General features: G+C 44.7%; 1 protein-coding gene across 1 annotated transcript in view; it reads right to left on the reverse strand.

Moving 5' to 3' along the window:
• The window catches only part of IVNS1ABP (influenza virus NS1A binding protein), a 30,306-nt gene that overhangs the window by 1,370 nt on the left and 6,014 nt on the right, over window positions 1-22,922 (reverse strand). Inside the window, exons 2-14 of the mRNA XM_028732498.2 lie at window positions 18,358-18,562; window positions 16,559-16,686; window positions 15,432-15,601; window positions 15,259-15,334; window positions 14,278-14,451; window positions 10,871-10,996; window positions 9,416-9,523; window positions 5,865-5,991; window positions 4,980-5,204; window positions 4,256-4,377; window positions 3,084-3,210; window positions 2,850-2,981; window positions 678-851 (exon numbers count right to left, since the gene is read on the reverse strand). Coding sequence (XP_028588331.2) covers window positions 678-851; window positions 2,850-2,981; window positions 3,084-3,210; window positions 4,256-4,377; window positions 4,980-5,204; window positions 5,865-5,991; window positions 9,416-9,523; window positions 10,871-10,996; window positions 14,278-14,451; window positions 15,259-15,334; window positions 15,432-15,601; window positions 16,559-16,669 — 1,672 coding nt within the window. The 5' untranslated portion in view covers window positions 16,670-16,686; window positions 18,358-18,562. The remainder of the gene's footprint in view (window positions 1-677; window positions 852-2,849; window positions 2,982-3,083; window positions 3,211-4,255; window positions 4,378-4,979; window positions 5,205-5,864; window positions 5,992-9,415; window positions 9,524-10,870; window positions 10,997-14,277; window positions 14,452-15,258; window positions 15,335-15,431; window positions 15,602-16,558; window positions 16,687-18,357; window positions 18,563-22,922) is intronic.

The following is a 22,922-nucleotide window of genomic DNA, read 5'->3' on the forward strand; positions in this document are numbered from 1 at the left end:
TAATGAATTACGATGGCAATAAAATTCTACTTCAACACTTTCCAGCTCTTCTGAATACAGTGGTATCTCCGGTTATGAAAACTTTGGGATGCGTAAGCGGCAAACGGAGAAGTATTTTTCTGGGTTTTTGCCATGCGCGCATGCGCAGAAACGCTCTACTGCTGTGTGCACAGAAGCGGTCTCTCCGGTTGCAGAAATCTTGGGATCCGGCTGGACCTCTGGAAGGATCCTGTCTGCAACCGGAGGTACCACTGTACCTCCGTTGTAGACTCAGCCGAGTTTTTTGTACATACTGGACTTGGTGGTCAACCGGAAAGTTACATTTTTATTATATTCTGTCCTGATGTTGATTTTGACATTATGAAAAGTGGTATCTAATTTTTGAGTAGTTCAAGTAAATAACTTTGCGATTGTTACTATACGGCCTGTTATGTTTACGTGTGTTTTCAATTGGATTTGCGTAATATAGGCATTCTGGTGCTTTATGGTTCACAATCTGTCTCTAGACATCTTCAGCCAGTGTGAAATGGGTCTGCAAACATCGAGAGAGCCGTTTCCCCAATTGCTCTGTCATGTATTCTCATTTGTTGCGCCCCATTTCTAGGCCACAAGGTCTATATCCCCCCCACAAAAAAGGCATCACTCTGAATTGCAGAGCTCCACTCACACAAACTTACCATCAAGTACAGCAACACCTGCACCACGCCTAGCCACGTTCATAGGTGCAATCAGGGTCCAGGTATTGTTTTCTGGATTGTAACGCTCCACGCTGTTAAGGCAGTTCCAAGATTCGGCTCCTCCGATGATGTACAAATGTCCACCGAGCTCACATACAGCAGACTGGTGTCTTCCTATAAACGAAAAGCCAACAGAAGATTGCAAATCAGGGGGAGGGTGTTTTAAGCTGCTCTCTAATGGCAGCAGCACCACAAAAAACTGTAGGGGACATTTTTCACGCCAGCCAGGAGTCAACTGCCAATAAGTCCGTCTAAAAGGTCTCGGAAAGCAGTTCCACCTGTTGCCACTCTCACTAATGCAGTCTGCGAAAAACAGCAACCCTCAATACTAAATACTGCTGCAGCAAAGGATGCCGCTTCTCTCTCAAAATCACAGAATTATAGAGGTCGAAGGAACCACAGGGGCCATCTAGTCTAGTCCAATTAATGAGTCTCATGCTCTACCAACTGTCTGGGAGTTGATTCTCACCAAATTTCATTTAAAAACTACCGTATTTTTCGCTCGATAACACGCACCTGACCATAACACGCACGTAGTTTTTAGAGGAGGAAAACAAGAAAAAAAATATTCTAAACGAAACAGTAGATGTATGATTTTTGTGGTTCATGCTGTGGCCACAGACATGTGATCTGATGGTGAGTTTGGGGTGACCCAGTGCAAAAATCCTGAGGATCCATGTGGATCCGTGCTTTGTAACCACGTTTTAAGTGGGGAGGGAAGGAAAAGCACTCAATGGACAAGGAGCACGCGTGGGGTGTGTGGAGAAGGAGCTTTTCTGTGAGCTGAGCGGGGAGGGAAAGAACACTGTTGCTTTAAAGGTATACTTAAGGTATTTGCCCTGTGGCTGGGGTTTTTTCCATTTAACAGTTTGCGGCCTTTTAATTCTGCTCCTTGTTTTGAGGCAGAATAGATTTGAGCAAGTGAAGAGGACTTGGATTGCAGGGGATTCGCCATTAGCTGTGTAAAAGCGCTCCTCCTTGCAGCCTGAGTGATAAGCAGCCACCAGCAGCAATAGAATGGAGCACAAAAAAGCGGTAGGGGCACTAGGACCCAGACAATGCTCAAATCTATCCTGCCTGAAAACAGCTGAGAAGCGGGGGATAGCCTTTTTTTTTACTTCCTGGTTTTCACTGCGCTCTGGCTCAGAGCTCCAGGTTGGTTTTTTTGTTGTTGTTTTTTGCTACTGGTTGCTTAAATTTTATCCTTCCTGATCCAAGCCCTCCTGTCCCTCTGCAGCCTCATTGCTCCGTTTAGAGAGCGGGCGGACCTTTGCTAGCTGAGGCTGCAGCAGCTGTTGCTGGCTACTTTAAAAGCGCTTTCTGGCTTTGAACCGCCTGCCTTCTCCCGGCTCGCTATGGCTCCCGTCTGTCCCTCCTCCCATGTAAGCGGCTGCTGCCCGCTTTGCTGCCATGCCTCTCCTTCCCTCCCTCCTCCTCGGCTCCTCCCCCTCCTCCTGGCTGCAAAGCAAGCAAAGCTAGAGCCGTGCAAAGCCCTGCAAGCGGCTCCCGCTTTGCTTGGCTGACGGCAGCCACGGCTCCGATCCAGTGCATTCGCTCCTTAACACGCACAGGCATTTCCCCTTACTTTCTAGGAGCAAAAAAGTGCGTGTTATGGAGCGAAAATTACGGTAACAGGAGCAGACCTCTACCAGTGGCACACTGCAGCTGAAGCTGCCCTAAGACATTTCCGTCTCCTAAAAAAGCTTGAATTCTTAAAGCCACCCCAACTTCAAAAGGTTAAAAGACCCCTTGACCATTAAGTCCAGCCAAAGGCGACTATGGGGTTGCGGCGCTCGCTTTCAAGCCGAGGGAGCTGGCATTTGTCCACAGACAGATTTGCGGGTCATGTGGCCAGCAGGACTAAACCGCTTCTGGCGCAATGGGACACTGTGATGGCAACCAGAGCACACGGAAACACCGTTTACCTTCCCGCCACAGCAATACCTATTTATCTACTTGCACTGGTGTACTTTCGAACTGCTAGGTTGGCAGGAGCTGGGACAGAGCAACAGGAGCTCACCCCGCCTTGCAGATTTGAACTGCCGACCTGTGATTTAGACCGCAGCACCACCCACGTCTCTTCCAACTTGAAAAATGAAAGCACGGACTTACGGATGTTAAGTGAAGCACAGCTTGTCCAGGATTTTGCTATTGGATCGAAGACATCACAGTTTTTCAATCCTTTCTGACCATAAGGATCTGAGCCGCCGACAATATACAGCTTTCCATTCAGGGCACAAACACCTGTTAATCCATGGGTGGGGGGGGGAGAGAGAAACGAAACAATTTATTGCCTGAATGCTTAGAAAAAAATGACCACCTTCATAGGGCATTGTAGACTCTTACCTGCATTGCAACGGTTGGTTCGCAGCTCTGGAACGGGAGTCCAATCATCAATCTCCGGGTCATACATTTCTCCACAGCTCAGGTCATCTGAATGGCCGTTGGACCCACCAACAACATACAGCTGCCCCTAAGTTGAAGAAGCAATAAATATTACAACAAAGATCCATTACATTGTTTTGGTTAAACACGCATGCCTGGGCCTGGTGTGTTAGTAGCGAATAGTTTCTAAATCAGACAAGGTAAGCCTCCAAGAAAAGGAATTGTCCCGTCATTACAGGCAACTATGAACCTAGGTGTGTCCTTTCAGAAAGTGCAGAGGAACACGTGACCATCACCTTTGTGCTGAACTGCTACAGATTTAAGTCGGGGAATCCGATTCTTTGGGTTGCTCTGTACGATGAGCTCTTCTGGGAGGACAGGAAGTGTGTGGCCCTGTTGATTCTCCTTGATCTCTCAGCATCTTTTGATACCCTCAGCCATGTTATCAGGGATTGGGTCTCTCTGTTTTGCAATGGTTCTGGTCCTACTTGGGAGGACTGTCGTCAAGAGAATGGCACTTTGGGGGTGCTGTTTGGCCTTGCACAAACTTCAAGGTGAAGTTCCATGGGGTCAATTTTTTCTCGTGCGCCTCACCTGCGCTCTGCAGGGAAACTCACTGGAATCGTCACTGTCCATGTTATCAGGTGCCAAAAATACATTTTTATTTATCCTTGCTTTGGCATTTAAGTTTTTGAGATCATACGGCAGCCTTACAGTGGAGGCTAACATCAGACTAATCTATTAGTGTTTGCGTGTGTAGGATTTCTTTTTACTACAGTGGTACCTCGGGTTACATACGCTTCAGGTTACAGACTCCGCTAACCCAGAAATAGTACCTCGGGTTAAGAACTTTGCTTCAGGATGAGAACAGAAATTGTGCTCCAGCAGCGCTGCAGCACCGGGAGGCCCCATTAGCTAAAGTGGTGCTTCAGGTTAAGAATGGACCTCCGGAACGAATTAAGTACTTAACCTGAGGTACCACTGTATATTGTTGGATGAGCACTTTGGCAAATGTTGAACTTTCTGCACTCTTCTTCTTTTAAAAATCTGGTTTTTAACCGAATTTACTTGGATTTGGCATGCAATCAAGAGCTTCTGGTGCCAGAGGGCATGGCTGTTCACCCCACACGTACCATTAAAACTGCCATCTGGAACCGGGCTCTTGGTGTCCTCATCGGTGCAACGAAAGTCCAGCAATCCTTTCGGGGGTCGTAACATTCTACGGTGCGCAAACATTCCTCTCTGTTATAGCCACCTAGCAGGAATGCAAAGTACGCAAGAGGTATTTAAGATAACAGAATCTCCTCGTGAAACCAATTTTAGCAAGCAATTACTCCGCAAAACACTTCACATGGCAGTTTGCCCAAGTATGAGAAAATGCTTAGGCCCACGTTGCTTGAAGCGCTAGTAGTACGTTTCCGAGCACAATTCGAAGTATTGGTGCTGACCTTTAAAGCCCTAAACGGCCTCGGTCCTGTATACCTGAAGGAGCGTCTCCACCCCCATCGTTCTACCCGGACACTGAGGTCCAGCGCAGAGGGCCTTCTGGCGGTTCCCTCACTGTGAGAAGCCAAGTTACAGGGAACCAGGCAGAGGGCCTTCTCGGTAGTGGCGCCCTCCCTGTGGAACGCCCTCCCACCAGATGTCAAAGAGAACAACTATCAGACTTTTAGAAGACATCTGAAGGCAGCCCTGTTCAGGGAAGCTTTTAATGTTTGATATATTATTTTAATATATATTTTTGGGAAGCCGCCCAGAGTGGCTGGGGAAGCCCAGCCAGATGGGCGGGGTACAAATAATAAATTATTATTGTTGTTGTTTTGTTGTTTTGTTGTTGTTGTTGTAGGTTTTCCTTACCTGCGGCTATGAGCTTGTTGCCAAGCTCTGCTGTTCCCAATCCAGATCGAGCGTACTGCATCGGAGACATGGGCTTTTCAATAAGGTCGCCTGGCTGGATCTCGAAACTCAAGCTTTTCATCAACCGTGGAGTGCTGGTTGGAGAGCTCTGGGGACTGTTACGCCCATGAAGGAAAATCACACAAAACACGCCATCGAGAACAGCGAGACACAGGTAGGTATTATCTGGTGGGAGGGGGGAAAGCAAGGGGAGGGAAAGAGTACATTTAATTCCAAAATATGAACACGTTTTCTTCCACTAAAGCAGGTTTTTTCAACCTCGGCCCTCCAGATGTTTTGAGACTACAGTTCCCAGCATCCCTGACCACTGGTCCTGCTAGCTAGGGATCATGGGAGTTGTAGGCCAAAAGCACCTGTGGGGCCGAGGTTGAGGAAGCCTGCACTAAAGCCATACCGTTACCCTCTAGGTAGGCTGGAATTTCAGCTTTCCCCCAATATTTGAAGGCAAGAAAAGAAGACTGCATTTAGAAGAAGAAGAGTTTGGATTTGATATCCTGCTTTATCACTACCCGAAGGAGTCTCCAAGCGGCTCACATTCCCCTTTCCCTTCCTCCCCAACAACAAACACTCTGTGAGGTGAGTGAGGCTGAGAGACTTCAGAGAAGTGTGACTGGCCCAAGGTCACCCAGCAGCTGCATGTGGAGGAGCAGGGAATCAAACCCGGTTCACCAGATTACGAGTCCACCGCTCTTAACCGCTACACCACACTGGCTCTCATTATTTTCGTAATTGCAAAAAATGGCACTGCCTCCCGCAACTTCCATATTTAAGCATGGGTGCACAGTGGTTTAAAAATAACATCCCCAGGAACAAAGTTCTGCTTACTTGAGGTCTTCTCTGAAGCAACAATTTTCCACTCGTGTTTAGGACTCTGCACTGCTGCGTTTGGAGAAAGACTTCCAGAGGAACTGCTACTTATCTGCTTGAGATCATTCTCACGGGGGGTCTTTTTCTGCAAAATCAAAAGCCAGCTACAGAAACCCGGCCACAGAGCGTACCGTGATCTGCCTTTGTTTCAGAACTATTTTCTATTTTCACCTCTGTGCAGCCTCATTTATAAGAACATCTGCACAGCCAACTTGACGAATCAAAATCTCAGCAATGTGATGGAGCACGTAGTGCACCCCTTACTCGCAAAAACCATTTCATCCCAATACTCAACTCACAGTCCTTAGCTTCTGAATCAAATGAATGACCTAGCTTCACGTAAGCTATGCTTTCTAATGGGACAATCTTCACTTTGTTTCAAAGTACCTATTATCCATGGGACGCGGGTGGCACTGTGGGTAAAACCTCAGTGCCTAGGGCTTGCCAATCGCATTGTCGGCGGTTCGAATCCCCGCAGAGGGGTGAGCTCCCGTCTTTCAGTCCCAGCTCCTGCCCACCTAGCAGCTTGAAAGCACCCCTAAGTGCAAGTAGATAAATAGGTACCGCTTTATAGCGGGAAGGTAAACAGTGTTTCCGTGTGCTGCGCTGGTGCCGGCTCGCCGGAGCAGCTTCATCACTCTGGCCACGTGACCCGGAAGTGTCTCCGGACAGCGCTGGCCCCCGGCCTCTTAAGTGAGATGGGCGCACAACCCTAGAGTCGGACACGACTGGCCCGTACGGGCAGGGGTACCTTTACCTTTACCTATTATTACTACGCAAGTTTCAAGGGTGCATAGCCTACACAGCAAAACTCTGAAGGCTTATTGTATAAATCCAAGGTACAGTGGTGCCTCGCAAGACAAAATTAATCCGTTCCGCAAGTCTCTTCGTCTTGCGGTTTTTTCGTCTTGCGAAGCACGGCTATTAGCGGCTTAGCGGCTATTAACGGCTTAGCGGCTTTAAGAAAAAGGAAACAAACTCGCAAGAACTCGCAAGACATTTCGTCTTGCGAAGCAAGCCCATAGGGAAATTCGTCTTGCGGAACGACTCAAAAAACGGAAAACCCTTTCGTCTAGCGAGTTTTTCGTCTTGCGGGGCACACCACTGTATTACATAAGGTTTTCTACCAAATCGCATATATGTTGTCTACTTTTTTCAGCACCATTCTTCCTATCTGTACCAAACCATTGTCTTTAATCTGCAAGTGCCTTATGGTTTAAGGAGTGGGGTGGGTGCAATTCAACCTTGCTGGAGCTATTTGTTTTTACTAGAACCCCAAAATCTACCGACCAGAGCTAGATGCACGGGGCATATGGCTAGTTGGCTTTTTTAAAGAAGAAATGGTGCCTGGTCTTGAGGATATTCCGAGCCTAGAAATTAGTAAACAAAGCAGTATCCTTTCACGCAAAAATCCACCTCCACTTAAGCTTTCTTCATTTGAACTTCCTTGAAATTGGAAGGGTTTCGTTATTGCTATTGTTGAAACAATTAAAGACAGAAAGCTCTGCCAATCTCCTGCAGATCACCCAGAGATCTAGGAGAAGATCCCAACCTACCTTCTGCCCACCTCGGGTCTACGAAACCCATCTCTGTTGTTTCAGAATAATTACACCAGGTTCCTCTATTGGAGCCATTTCCCCTCTTGTCTAAGATACTTCATTTCCACTCTTCTCTCTCCCCCAAATGGGATTTAGACACCTCCCTTGGTGCCCCTGCTCCTCTGAACGTTTTAATTTTAATTCATTTGTTTTTAACCTTGCTTTAACCGCCATCTTTTCTTCTTCCCAGAATGTTTCTGGATCCCACATGGTTCCAGAGGCATTCTCGGAGGAGGAAAGTGTGACTACTTTGCGGCTGGCGTTTTTGCTTTCCAGTGAACCCAGTCAAACTGCCTGCTGCTTTTTTAAACAAAAATGGGGAGAGAAAAGAAGACTGATTGCTGCCTTATAAGCTTGTAGGGTTTTGGGGGAAGGCAGTGAGTTAAATCTGAGAAAGGATCCCCATGTTTTCAGAATGTGATTTTGTCATTTTTTTAAGTGGGGTGCGAGTTCTGTCTGCAACACATCCTCTGGGGGGTGTTCCTTCTGGGAAATGGGCATTTTGCAGTTATTTAGGAATCAAGTATGGGGTTTGACATTTGGGCTTAGGCTCAGCCTCTGCCTTGCACTTAAGCAACCTACTTGTCTACTGTAACTAGCCAGACCCCCCAATGGCTGCCATTTGAACACTTTGGGTTTAAAGGGGCAAATCATTTAATTGAAGTCTGAGAATTTTGCTCACCCATGAAAGACTGATTTCCGTCTAGGTTCTACCGACACCTGTACAGACTTTTTTTTTAAACAGCTCCCAAGTATTAGGAGATTTAAACTTCTTCAAATCTCAACTCCTGCTAACAAAGCTATTAAATGAGCAGCTGAGAGAAGGCTAATATTATCACCTCTCTGTTTTTTGCAACTCCAGATGCCACCACCTAATTACATTTAAGTTGCAAAATGAACTGAACTCTGCTTCGTCACAAATTCGTTTCTAGTTCAAATATCTTGACTCATTTAGGCTGCTGAAACTCAAAGCTCCCATTTGAAAATGTGCTTTGAAATTGAATTATGGCAACAGTGGCAGTTATCACATCCAGAAAGTGAGTAAAATTTTCACCAAGTTACTAATGCAGTGCGCTACAGTATTCAAAACGTTCCCGCGGTTTGCAGGCTACCTGAAGTATGCCATTATTCTTGCAAAGACAAATTGGTTCTGCTCAGTTCAGACCTGTGCCCTGTATGGCAGGTTTCCCAAAGGAAATCTCCAGGGCTACTTCATGACGTGCTACTCCTAGTCACATGCTGGATAACCTGCTGCAACTGAAAGCCTGCACTTCTATGCAACGAAACTCTGCTTCCAGAAACCTATTCAGCTCTCCTTTTTTGCCTCGGATCGCTTAAGCTCTATCTGCAAACTCCTGCAATCTTTAGCACTCCCTTCTCAACATTCTAGAAGCTTTAAGATGAAATTCCATTAACTGCTCTTGTTCATTAGGCCGTGCTTTCAGTACTAAGGCACATTTACAGTCGTACTTTGGAAGTCGAACGGAATCCGTCAGACTTCCAAAACGTTCAAAAACCAAAGCGTGGCTTCCAATTGGCTGCAGGAGTGTTCGGCTTCCGAAAACCGTTCCAAAACCGAAACACTCACTTCCAGGTTTTGATCGTTTGGGAGCCGATTTGTTGGGGAGCCAAGGTACGGCTGTATTACGTTACAGCTTGAAGGAACGAAATCTGACCTGTAACCCTTCAGATGTTGCCGCGCTATAACTCCCACCGTCCCTGCCCCCTGCCCATGCTAGCATGGGCTGGGGGCAGCTGCATGTGGCAACATCTGGAAGGCCCCGCTTGCCACTCGTGAACTAGACCACACGAGCCGTCTACGGCAGCTACTGTTTTGAGACTGTTATTTCTTCCTTTTGCTACTCTAACCAGTTTTACCTGAGGTTACCTCAGACCATGTGCAATTTGTACCTGCACAAACTGAATGTGGTCATCATCACTGCCATACATCTCAGCCTGTCCTTCTAGCAGGTTTCCATCAAGCAGCTTGTGATCGGCTGAGTAGTACAACGTTTGAACCTGAAAAACAACAGAACAGCCATGTGGCTACAGTCTCCATTGCCTAATTCAACTATCGGTACACAGAACACAAGACTCCGCAAGGGCTCCAAGTCTCAGTCAGGTTCTCTTCTTTCCATCTAGCAGAATGGCAAAAAAATTAAAAAAATAAAAAATAAAAAAAGAAGTTGCTCTCGTGATGACAGATCTTCCAGCATGACGGATCCCCGCTTCCACAGCTCAAAAGATATCTTCAGCTGCCTTGGCTTCCCTGCGCCGTAACATTAAGATGTGTGACGGTGGACATTATCTTGCAGAATAAACTGTACAGGTTGACAATCTCAAACACACACAAAAGCTGTTGCCGCAACCCACATTTTTCTTATTTGCAAAATACAAACATTTTCTCCTTGTCCGGTTATGTGAATAAAGCATGTAAACCAAGCACAATTGGATTATAAAAGAGTTCATGCTAAAGATGAGCTGTATCCGGCTAAGTTGTACTTTTGAGTAGCCCTACTCACAATGTCACTTAGCTGGGTGCAACCCAGTGGTGCTGATTTTCCATTTAGGAAAGTCTACTGCCCATTACTAAATACCAGAACTTCAAGGCGAATCTAAGACTATTTGACTGGGCTTCTAAGAAAGGGCAGGATAAAGCAAACATAACCATTCTCAAAGGTTGCTCGTTTGATGGCAAGCTAGGTTATATTTTTGCAAACAATTCAAAATTTATATTATCTCCAGCAGCGATTCTCAAGACGCTGGCATTTCTCATTGAGACTACACTGACTGCTAGGTATGTGAGAAAGGCTATTTAATTACACAAGTTTTGTCAAAAGTTAAGATATCCTGTAAAGAAGTAAACACCATTAATCATCATCATCGTTTTTTGCCCACAGCGGATTTTCTTAGGAGAACTGGGGCAGGACTGCTGCTTCTTTACACTTGAAGTTTCTTCTATGGTTCTTCAGCGCTGAGTATCCTAGTTTTGTTAATAAACCTATGGGGAGATAAATCAATGGGGAGGAAGAACCATTAGAACCTTGTACCTACTGTCTCTCTTTAAGCAAAAACCCTGCAAAAAGGAGCACATTAAGGACATACAGTGAGCCTTAAAAACCACCTCCCCGTTTCCACCAGAGTGAAGTTGTTAAGAGTAAAAAACAGAAACAGAAAAACCAGATCGAACAGTTTATGCAGCTCACCTGGAAACCCCCCTAAGTTTCTCAGCTTAGGGATACCTACAGTAAGATTTAAATTTTTCAAATAGGTTTTTTTTTAAAGAAAAAAAGAAAAAGGATCATCCTTAATTTCAGAAAAGCTTAATTGTTAAAGGTTGCCGAAGCTCGTTTTTAAAAGACTAACCTCTTCCATCAGATCTCCTAGACTGTCTCCATTCTCCCAGATGCTTCGCTGCACCCAGTTGATTACCTTTGTGTATAATTTGCCATTGCTGGGCAAGCTAACATTGTCTTCAAGCATGACCTCCAGCTGGAATAAAAAACAAAAGGGTTTAGCGGCTAAGAGAGATAAAAGACCTAAAAGGCTTGCCTACACAAGATTAAATAAAATCTCAAACATCATTATACCAACATAGAACTTTCCAGAGGTATAATTAATGCAGACTGCTTTGACAGTTTGTTTTGCTTTATGAATGACATTACTAATAATAAAAACAACAAATCCAGAATGGAGGATGTAAAATATCAAGGTGTAACAAACAAACAGAATCTCCTGCTTGGGGCTACGCAGACAGGAGCAGGCTCGATTGCCAGTGGTTCCCATTAAGTTCTATGGCAGTATTTCTCAAACCGTGGGTTCACCAGAGGGCATTGTGACACTTCCAGGTGCATCTCAGTGCCACAACCTGCCCAGTACCTCCTCCTCTAGCTCAGGCATAGGCAAACTCCGGCCCTCCGGATGTCTGGGACTACAATTCCCATCATTCCTAGCTAACAGGACCAGTGGTCAGGGATGATGGGAATTGTAGTCTCAAAAACATCTGGAGGGCCGGAGTTTGCCTATACATGCTCTAGCTGCCCATGGCATTTTGGCTGAACCCATGCCAGGACCAGCAACTCCCTTCGTGTTAAGCGAAAGCGGCCAGGAGACAGAGGTCTGGCAGGGCGAGTGCAGGCAAGGTCAAAGGGCCAGAGGTGGTATTGAAGGAAACTAGGAAGTGAGATAAAAGGTTCATGGTAATTCATTGGGAAAAGAAAGGAAGAGAGAGGAAAGCTATCATAGGAGGGGGGAAAGAGCGTAAAACCAAGGTGGAGGGATGGAAAAAAAGTTTAGTGTAAGTTTAGGGGTAGGGAATATCTTCTCCTTCTTTGACGATCACTTGTAGCAGAGTAAAACTGTCTTCTGTGAACATGGTTTTAACCATGAGTCCATTAAGTGACTGTGGAGGCCAATTCTGGATCCACACGTCCTCCCACAGTGGGGAACATAGGTTTCCTGGCAGGAGCTGATCACGGTGAGGGTTTGCCAAACATGCCTTCCTCTTAGCTCGTTTCTCCTTTTTGCCCTGAGTTTGTGCTTCTTCAAAGTCCACGACATCTTTGGTAAAGGCTGTCTCCAATTGGAGCACTCACAGGCCAGTGTTTCCCTGTTATCAGTGCTTATACGACATTTTTAAAAGATTTGCCTTGGGAGTGTCTTTAAACCTCTTTTCTTGACCACCAGTATTTCACTTTCCATTCTTAAACTGGGAATAGAGAAGTTGCTTTGGAAGGCGATCATCAGGCATCCGAACAACATGACCAGTCCAACAAAGTTGATGTTGAAGAATCATTGCTTTGACACTGGGGATCTTTGCTTCTTCCAGTACACCGGCATTAGTTCGCCTGTCTTCCCAAATAATGCGTAAAAATTTTCAGAGACATAGTTGATGGAATCTCTCAAGGATTTGGATATAGTTTACAAGTGGCCCATGTTTCACAAGCGTTCTGTAAAGTTGGCAGTATAATAGCTTTGTAAACGAGGATTTTGCTTTCTCTGTGAATCTCCCAGTTCTCAAACTCTTGGCACTTCAATCGGGAGAAAGCAGCACTTGCAGAGCTCAAGCGATGCTGGATTTTCAGAAGACAGTCCACAGGGCAGTGTCAAAGACCTCAGGTCAATAAACGCTATATACAGGGTTTGGTTTTGCTCTCTGCATTTTTCTTAAAGCTGTCGAGCAGTCAAAATCATATCCACTGTCCCCTAAAAAGTCAAAAACCCTTTTGGGATTCAGGAAGGATATATTTTGATATAATTAGGAGGTTTGCTAAGATGCTTGCAAGAATTTTGCTGGCCACAGCTAATAAACAGATGCCTTGATAATTTCTGCAGTCCGATTTATCACCTTTTTTAAAAAAAAGATTGATGATTTTAGCATCCCTGAAGTCTGCTGGGATCTCCTATCTCTCCCAGATTTTTTTGACGAGCTTGTGACGTCATTGTGTATGTTCAATTCTGCCCACTCTGAAGACTTTAGCAGGTATCCCATCAGGTCGGCTGATGTTTTTTTGTTTGGTCACAAGGGTCACAGGAACGCGCAAGCCCACTCACCACAACAAGGTGATGACCCAGCAAATGAGGTTAGGGAATATGGTACAAGCTGAGTGTGGAAGAATGGGAGGTGGGAAGGGGGAAATGTAACAGAAAAAACCTTCTCCACTTTTAAGAGCTAACAGGTCAACTAATTCTGTCACAGGACCTCCATAGCAAACGTCTACACCAGCGGTAGGCAACCTAAGGCCCGGGGGCTGGATGCGGCCCAATCGCCTTTTAAATCCGGCCCGCGGACAGTCCGGGAATCAGCGTGTTTTTACATGAGTAGAATGTGTCCTTTTATTTAAAATGCATCTCTGGGTGATTTGTGGGGCATAGGAATTCATTCATTCCCCCCCCCCCAATATAGTCCGGCCCAACACATGGTCTGAGGGACGGTGGACTGGCCCCTGGCTGAAAAAGGTTGCTGACCCCTGGTCTACACTTTGCTTTGGGAAAGTGTGGTGTAGTGGTTAAGAGCGATAGACTCGTAATCTGGTGAACCGGGTTCGCTTCCCCGCTCCTCCACATGCAGCTGCTGGGTGACCTTGGGCTAGTCACACTTCTCTGAAGTCTCTCAGCCCCACTCACCTCACAGAGTGTTTGTTGTGGGGGAGGAAGGGGATGGAGAATGTTAGCCGCTTTGAGACTCCTTCGGGTAGTGATAAAGTGGGATATCAAATCCAAACTCTTCTTCTTGCAACAAGGAAAACGCTGTGGTAAAAGATCACAGCAATTCCCCAAGATTGATTAGGTATCTCTAGAAGACATCAGTGCTTGCCAGCTGACTGGAACAAACATTGCCTCCACCCACTGCCATTTTTTGACTGGTGGGCTTCGATAATTTTCAGCCATCTCAAGTGGGTGTTGGGAGTAGAAAACTTGAGAATCCCTCTTCTATGGAACGAAGTAAAAGAGCTGCAACTCTGGACACAACTGAGAGGGGGGGCTTGGAATTGGGAGGGGGTGGAATTAAATGCTGCACTTTTGAGACAGCTATAGTGACAAGACTCCTGGGAGGTCTAATATGTGCATGTAAAATCACTCAGCTTTTCGGAAAAAGGTCATAGAAAGAGTGACAATTCCAAACCGAGCAACTCAAAATCTGCAAGACTGTTTGCCCATATGTTTTAAGAAACGCAGTTTCGTTTAATGATTTCCTGGTAGCATTAAAACGTGAACAAGACTAACTTCCATTTTTTTTACTGTGAAATAGAAAGGAGCATGAGATTGCTCACCTTTAAACGTGGCAGTTTCAGAAATTCCTCCTGGTCAGAGATCTCCAACAAGTGCTCCTGAAGGTAACTGTCAATCTTGCTCAGTAAACGCGAATCGCCCATGGTGCTTGCAAAGTTCCGATAGGAGATGCAGCTTTCGACGCTCATTCTGGAGAGCAAATAATCTCCACAAACCTTTTAGAAAAGCATACGATTATGTTATTTTTTAAAAAAGAGGTTCATTACACTTCTGGGGCACTTTCCATTTCTCACTTCTTATAGCCCAACAACCTGCTATGGCACCCCTTCCAGCAAATCAATTTTACATCTTCTCTTGCCTATAACGTATTGCCGCTCTTAATTTAAGACAAACGGCATTGCTGTTAATCAAGCTTTTCAGAGTCATCACTCTCAAATGCCTTTGATGGTACTATTTAGCAGCGATAACGCTAAATTGAGCTGCAGAAATGGGAGTGGCAATGCCTGTTTTTTCTTCTAGGAAAACGGGACCAAATATAATCAGCCTTTTATTTTATATTTTGCTGTACATATTTTAAATAAGCCAAGATATGCATTATCTGCAAGCATCACCACTTTGCTGCTGTTTGTGCGAAAGCAGCACACAGCTCATGTGTCTACAGTCACTGTCTGCTACAATTAAAGGAACTGAGGCCATCTATACACATTAATCTGTGCAAGTGCGCTGCCAGAACTGCTGACATCAGCAAACAAATGTATTTTACGAAACTGTCCCCAAATCCATATAGCGGACCAACAATTAATCAAATGAAATCCTTAGGCTCTATTTCATCATCATCATCGATCCTAATCTACAAATGAAATGCTCTAAGATGAACATGGCTTTTTTGTGGTAAAAATGCAGGCGTATTAATCGATATGCCTATTCAAATGCTTGAGTTGCTCATTAAGATTAAACATATAGCTCTTCCTTCTAACTAGGGTCACAGAAACTTTGGTTTCTTAAGTGTCCAAAATTTATACCTGCTTGACTCTCTCCATCTTCAGTTTCTTGGCTGCAGAGTACACATCTTTGACCAGTTCTTTATCAGCTTTCAATCTATTAAAGTTATATGGTTATTTTAGAATTTGTTCTTAATAGAGAGCACAAGATAAAAATGCCTATCGTATATAAAACAAAAAACCAAGTCACTTACTGAGCAGTGTAGGCATAGTTTAACAGGACTTCAACAGCTTCTGGGTGAAGATCATCAAACTTTACATGGGAAACTCCGTGAGAGTCGCTGTCGTTATTGAAGATTTCAAACAGATAAGGACTGCAGCAAGCTAGAACCGCTCTGTGTGCCAACATCTCATACCCACAGACCTGTATTAAAATAAGAGAAAGACTTGTGTTAAACCTAAATAGTTCAGCCTAACAGATGTATGCAATGTTACATCTTACAGAATAGAAAACCACTGAAAATCAGTGGATTTATTGCAGTGCTTCCCAATTAGCTAAGTACTTCAGACCCCATTTTTTTTGTTTTTTTTAAAAAGAAGCCATGGACCACCTATTTTGGAAAGTTTTTCTTATGTGAATGGTGCCACAGACCCCTGGAGGGGTCAATCAATCGGGAAACAATGATTGAATGGATTTCAGAGTTGTGAGATTGACTACAGATGGTCTCTTTTTACCAATCGCTTTCGTTCATGATCCAGTTTCTAGTCTCGTGGATTTAAACAAGGTGAGCACATTTCTACCACTGATTTCAGTTAGAATGCTTAGTTTTGGCTGGATCAGGCTCATAATTTTAAAAGGAGACTTCAAAAGAATTCCATCTAATGGTGTAATGAGTTTTCAGAATGTGTAAAAGGTAAAGGTACCCCTGCCCGTATGGGCCAGTCTTGACAGACTGTAGGGTTGTGCGCCCATCTCACTCAAGAGGCCGGGGGCCAGCGCTGTCCGAAGACACTTCCGGGTCATGTGACCAGCGTGACATCGCTGCTCTGGCGAGCCAGAGCTGCACACGGAAACACCGTTTACCTTTCCGCTAAGCGGTCCTTATTTATCTACTTGCACCCGGGAGTGCTTTCGAACTGCTAGGTTGGCAGGCGCTGGGACCGAACAACGGGAGCGCACCCCGCTGCGGGGATTCGAACCGCCGACCTTTCGATCGGGAAGCCCTAGGCACTGAGGCTTTTACCCACAGCGCCACCCGCGTCCCAATTCAGAATGTGTAGGGCAGAGAAATTAATTGAGGAATTAGTTAACACCATCAATCCCCCTTCCCCCAATTCCAAACTCCAAACATAACACCCAGTTGTCACGCTGTTAAGTTACCTGGAGTCTAACATCACAGAATTGGCCACTTTTTCGCAAAGCATTTAGCTTGGCAACGGACGACTCAATGAAGTTTTCATCCTCGAACATCAAATAGCCATTAGGAATCATTTTTGCTGTTTCTGTGGCTGAAGAGGAGAATTTGCAATTGTTAATAGAACCAAGTATAATGTTACCTTATGCAAAGCCTTTTTGAGGTTGTAATCCTATTTAAACCACAAACCCATGCTGCTACTCTATGCGTACTACCTGCGAGTAAGCATCTGTGAAAGCAGACGCACATGCGCAAGGCTGCAAATAAACTGGAGGAATTCAATGTGCTATTACGATCATCCCATCAGTTCGGTAATTCTGCCTTCCAGACGGAATCATCTCCCCACTTGCAACAATAGGGGTGTTCTCCAGGGACACACACACCAAACCAATTTGCAGGGGACGTGGGGTTAAAGTGATAACAACTACAGTGGACCCTCTGGATACGAATTAAATTTGTTCTGGGGGTCTGTACTTAACCTGAAAAGTCTGTAACTGGAGGCACTGCTTCTGCGCACGTTCGATATAGCGTTTCTGCGCACGTGCCGAAGGCCGGAAGTATACACTTCTGGGTTTGCAGTGTTCGCAACCCGAAAGTTACTTATCCAGAGCGGTATGTAACTCAAGGGTTCACCGTACAGTGGTACCTCGGGTTACATACGCTTCAGGTTACAGACTCCACTAACCCAGAAATAGTGCTTCAGGTTAAGAACAGAAATTCGGCTCCGGTGGCGCGGCAGCAGCAGGAGGTCCCATTAGCTAAAGCGATGCTTCAGGTTAAGAACAGTTTCAGGTTAAGAACGGACCTCCAGAACGAATAAAGTACTTAACCTGAAGTAGTAAAGGTAAAGGGACCCCTGACCATTAGGTCCAGTCGTGACCGACTCCGGGGTTGCGGCGCTCATCTCGCTTTATTGGCCGAGGGAGCCGGTGTACAGCTTCCGGGTCATGTGGCCAGCATGATTAAGCCGCTTCTGGCGAACCAGAGCAGCGCACGGAAATGCCGTTTACCTTCCCACCGGAGTGGTACCTATTTATCTACTTGCACTTTGACGTGCTTTCGAACTGCTAGGTTGGCAGGAGCAGGGACTGAGCAACGGGAGCTCACACCGTCGCGGGGATTCGAACTGCTGACCTTCTGATCGGCAAGTCCTAGGCTCTGTGGTTTAACCCACAGCGCCACCCGCGTCCCTTAGTGGTACAATTAGTACCACTGTACTAATTTCACTTGCTACTGAAATGGTAAAGTTTAGTGAGAACACCCAAGGCATTGTGCCCTCTCAACCATAATAATAATAATAATAATAATTTATTTATACCCCACCCTTCCCGGTTTAAAAACCGGGCTCAGGGCGGCAAACAGCAAAAATAAAACCTTGGTTAAAATGCAACTTAAAAGCAGCATAAAACACAACATAAAATGCAGCATCAATATCAATAAAATTCAAAAACTCAGGGGTCATTTTGGGGGAAAAGGAAAATAAGGCAAGAGGGGTGTCACCAGTTTGTCTGAAGGCAATTTTAATCAGTTTTCCAATTAAACAGCTTATATCAAAAAGTGATTACGTAATTGCTGTCGGGTTTTGCTGCCAGTTTGCATGACTCTTGTTTTTTATTTGGGTTTACGGTATCAAAATCAGATCAAAGTCTATCGTACTGTATAGCTGACTAATCAATACACTCCACGTCACAAGAAACGACATTATATATGCGTCGACCTGAGTAAAAACGTATCAAATAAATTTATGTTGTGGTAACTAGGAGACCTTGAATAATCCGAAGTCTTCTTGTGTGTTAATATGAGAGCACGTCAATTTATATTCCTCCTAAGATAAAGAGCAGCTTGGAATAATGCAGGCAGTTGCGTCTTCTAAACGGATGACTCCAAAACTACCAGGCTTTAAAACGATGTAATCAAGTCCTTAAAAGCTATAGATACGAATTTCTTCTGTGGTAGTCGTGCATCATACTCTGCAATAGAAAACAAAAAAAAAATAATCAGATTAATTTGGGATTTCTGCATGTTTAGAATCCGTTTAGGACTTGATTCTATGCCAACTGTGAACTGCCTGAAAGGCTATGAAAACAAAGGCCAACATTTTCTAAAATTAAAAGGTGTTAATGGAAGCCTGTCGCTATTAAGGAAATCAGGACAATTTTGCACGAAATATTATTTACCCCCAAATCAGTAAATGGTACATAAAGACTGCATCCCCTTTAGATCTGTTTCAATCACTCAGCTATATCCTACAGTAATTCAGTTACAGCACATTTGTATTACTGTAGCTGACCCAGCAACAGAGATTAGTCTGGGCAAAGTCTACATACGGCAGCTTTTATTGGATAGACCTACATCTTAAAGCAACTCTTCTTTAAAAAGTCTCAGAGCCCTTAAGTAACCTGCAACACCCACACTGTAATATAACAACTGGGGGGGGGGGATATTTCTTATAAAATCTATTCTATTCCCAGAACATTATCTCTTACAACTGTTCGCAAATATTCCTCACTGATGGCTTTGAAGGTTTTTTTTTAATATTTTGGAGTTACCGTATTTTTCTGTCCATAGGACGCCCCCCATGTATTTAAGTTTTAAGAAAATGGGGGGGGGGGAGATGGCCCCATGTATAAGACACCCCCTAATTTTTGACATTATTTTAAAGGAAAAAACCCTAGTCTTATACATGAAAAAATGCGGTAATTACTTTTTACATAATACAGTGGTGCCTCGCAAGACGAAATTAATCCGTTCCGCGAGTCTCTTCGTCTTGCGGTTTTTTCGTCTTGCGAAGCACGGCTATTAGCGGCTTAGCTGCTATTAGTGGCTTAGCGGCTATTAGTGGCTTTAAGAAAAAGGAAACAAGCTCGCAAGAACTTGCAAGACGTTTCGTCTTGCGAAGCAAGCCCATAGGGAAATTCGTCTTGCGGAACGACTCAAAAAATGGGAAACCCTTTCGTCTAGCGAGTTTTTCGTCTTGCGAGGCATTCGTCTTGCGGGGCACCACTGTATGTAAACATGCAACCAAGTTGTAATCCTTGGGTGGTACCACATTTTCAAAACAATCTGGGAAACTACTTATTTTCTACCCACTCGGAAACAGCAGTATTTCCCCCAACGGGTATTCCTAATATACGTGAGCACGATCACAAAAGAAAGTTTCATGTGAAAGTGTCTCATCCTGTAACTACACACCTAGCAAACCAAGCAGAGGAAATCGATGTAAGATGGGAAACGGCGGAATCTTTTGACTACAAAATTTAATGTAAGCGAATGCTAGGGAATAGGTATCTGTACTTGTGTAATATGGCTAAAGGGATGGGATTAACAAAAATGGAGAGATGTGATGTCATGGGCCTAGCAGCTGGAGAGGTGAGACATGGAAGACAGGGGTGAAAGAAGGATCTGATCTGCTAGGTGTTGTTGTCGTTTAGTCGTGTCCGACTCTTCGTGACGCCATGGACCAGAGCACGCCAGGCACTTCTGTCTTCCACTGTCTCCTGCAGTTTGGTCAAACTCATGCTGGTAGCTTCAAGAACACCGTCCAACCATCTCGTCCCCTTCTCCTTGTGCCCTCCATCTTTCCCAACATCAGGGTCTTTTCCAGGGAGTCTTCTCTTCTCATGAGGTGGCCAAAGTATTGGAGCCTCAGCTTCACGATCTGTCCTTCCAGTGAGCACTCAGGGCTGATTTCTTTAAGAATGGATAGGTTTGATCTTCTTGCAGTCCACGGGACTCTCAAGAGTCTCCTCCAGCACCAGAATTCAAAAGCATCAATAGATCAACCTAAATCCTTCCAGAAATGTTGTTTCCAAACTGGTTTTGGAACTAAATCTGTCTTAGTTTTACGATCCTTCCAGTAGCTAAACTGGAAACTACACAAGTTTGCACCAGTATTATTTAAAATGAGAAGTTTTGATTTCAACTTTACTGCTAATTGCTTTGATTTGGGGGGGGGGGGGCAGGGATATAATTTATTTAGGAGGCCACTGTAAGCAAAAACATTAGCAGGATTTTAATAACACTTGTAGTGCAGCAGGAAGACAGGAGTGCCTGGCAGGCTCCGGTCCATGGGGTCACGAAGAGTCGGACACGACTAAACAACAACAGCAATGCAGCTAATAATATTGACAATATGGAGAGATTCATAAAATGGATTATGAAATAATACGCAGTTGAAAAGGTTGCAAGAGGACCCACGGAGGGGATGGTGCGAAGTCTCAAGATTCAGAGAAATCTCTAAATATGGATATCTATTTTGCATTGTTATAATGCTACACTTGTAAAAGCAAATAAAAAATATTTCCAAATAATAATAATTGTTTTGATTTTTCTTTGTGGAACAGCTTAATTTGCATCAATATTTAAGTGGTCTCTCCCCCAACTAGAAGACACAAGCCATAGGAGGTTTGAAGATACTTTAAGGTGTCCTATCCATAAAGTACACTTGCTTGTTTTAACTCCAGCTTTTCAAGGGTTACTACACAAAAGGTAAAAGTCACACCTTGTTGCTCCAGGAAAGTCAGGGAGGCTGAGAGGGGCAACTTGTGTCTGGGCAGCCCAGTACCTCCATAGACGTTGCCCTTGCTTGCTCCCCTGGGAAGTCACTTCAGTGCTGCTAATGCAAGTGGCTTGACTTGAACCCCAGCAGCGCATACTCCAGTGTCTCTCAAGACACATGGAAAACAACAACAACAACAATAAATAATAATAATAATAATAATAATAATAATAATAATAATAATAATAATAATAAATTTATTATTTATACCCTGCCCATCTTTGGGCGGCTTCCAACAAAACACTAAAATACAATAGCCTATTAAACATTAAGGTGGGATGTGGATAGCACTGTGGGTTAAACCACAAAGGTTGGGGCTTGCCAATCAGAAGGTCGGCGGTTCGAATCCCCACGATGGGGTGAGCTCCCATTGCTCGGTCCCTGCTCCTGCCCACCTAGCAGTTCGAAAGCACTCCCGAAAGTAGATAAATAGGTACAGCTCCAGCGGGAAGGTAAACGGCGTTTCCGTGCGCTGCTCTGGTTCGCCAGAAGCGGCTTAGTCATGCTGGCCACATGACCTGGAAGCTGTATGCCGTCTCCCTCGGCCAATAAAGCGAGATGAGCGCCGCAACCCCAGAGTCGGTCACTACTGGACCTAATGGTCAGGGGTCCCTTTACCTATTAAACATTAAAAGCTTGCCTAAACATGGCTACCTTCAGATGTCTTCTAAAAGTTTGGTAGTTATTTTTCTCTTTGGCATCTGGTGGGAGGGCGTTCCACAGGGCAGGTGCCACTACCGAGAAGGCCCTCTGCCTGGTTCCCTGTAACTTGGCTTCTCGTGGCAACAAGAAGGACGTGGGCCCAGAAAGTTGCTCCCAAGGGAAGGCAGGCTTTAGGCAGACCTTTAAAGCCCTATGCGGCCTAGGACCCTTGTACCTACGAGACTGCCTCTCCTGGCATGTCCCGCGGAGGACCTTAAGGTCCACAAACGACAACACTTTGGAGGTCCCAAGTCGCAAGGTGGTTAGATTGGTCTCAACTAGGGCCAGGGCCTTTTCAGTACTGGCCCCGACTTGGTGGAATGCTCTGTCCCAAGAGACTAGGGCCCTGCGGGACTTGACATCTTTCCGCAGGGCCTGCAAGACAGAGCTGTTCTGCCTGGCCTTTGGTTTGGACTCTGTCTGACCCTTATGTTTCCCTCCCCTTATGGTTTTGATCTATGCGCTACTTTTAAAACGAGGCTGCATTTTAAATTGCATTTTAACCTGTATTTTAAATTGGGTTTCCCCCCTATTATTATTATTATTATTATTAAAAGATTCTATGTGCTTTATCTAAATTCTATTCAATCTCTTGCCTAAAGACAATCCACCTCCATCTAATCTCAGAGTTGCTAGATTTCACATTTTGGCTAGATTTCTTTTCTTCCCACCTTTCTAAAGAAGCTCAGCTGAAACTTCACAAAAAATGGATCTGTTTTTTTCAAAACCACTCCAACAGGATTCAATACAGTGGTACCTTGGTTTAAGAACATCTTGGGTTAAGAACGCTGCAAACCCGGAAGTATAGGTGTTTTGGTTTGTAAACTTTGCCTTGGAAGCAGAACACATTTTGCTTTCTGTTGAGTGTGTTCCATTTGTAAATTGAGTCCCCCGCTGCTATGGGAAAGCATGCCTTGGTTTAAGAATGCTTTGGTTTAAGAATGGACTACCGGAACGGATTAAGTTCGTAAACCAAGGTACCACTATACTCTGAAATTAAGCAGATTTCTCTCCACTGAAATTCTCGGCAAAACTTCTGAAGGTTGGGCCACATGAGACTGAAATTAAAA

Source organism: Podarcis muralis, chromosome 5 (genome assembly GCF_964188315.1).
Source record: "Podarcis muralis chromosome 5, rPodMur119.hap1.1, whole genome shotgun sequence".
Lineage (NCBI taxonomy): Eukaryota > Metazoa > Chordata > Lepidosauria > Squamata > Lacertidae > Podarcis > Podarcis muralis.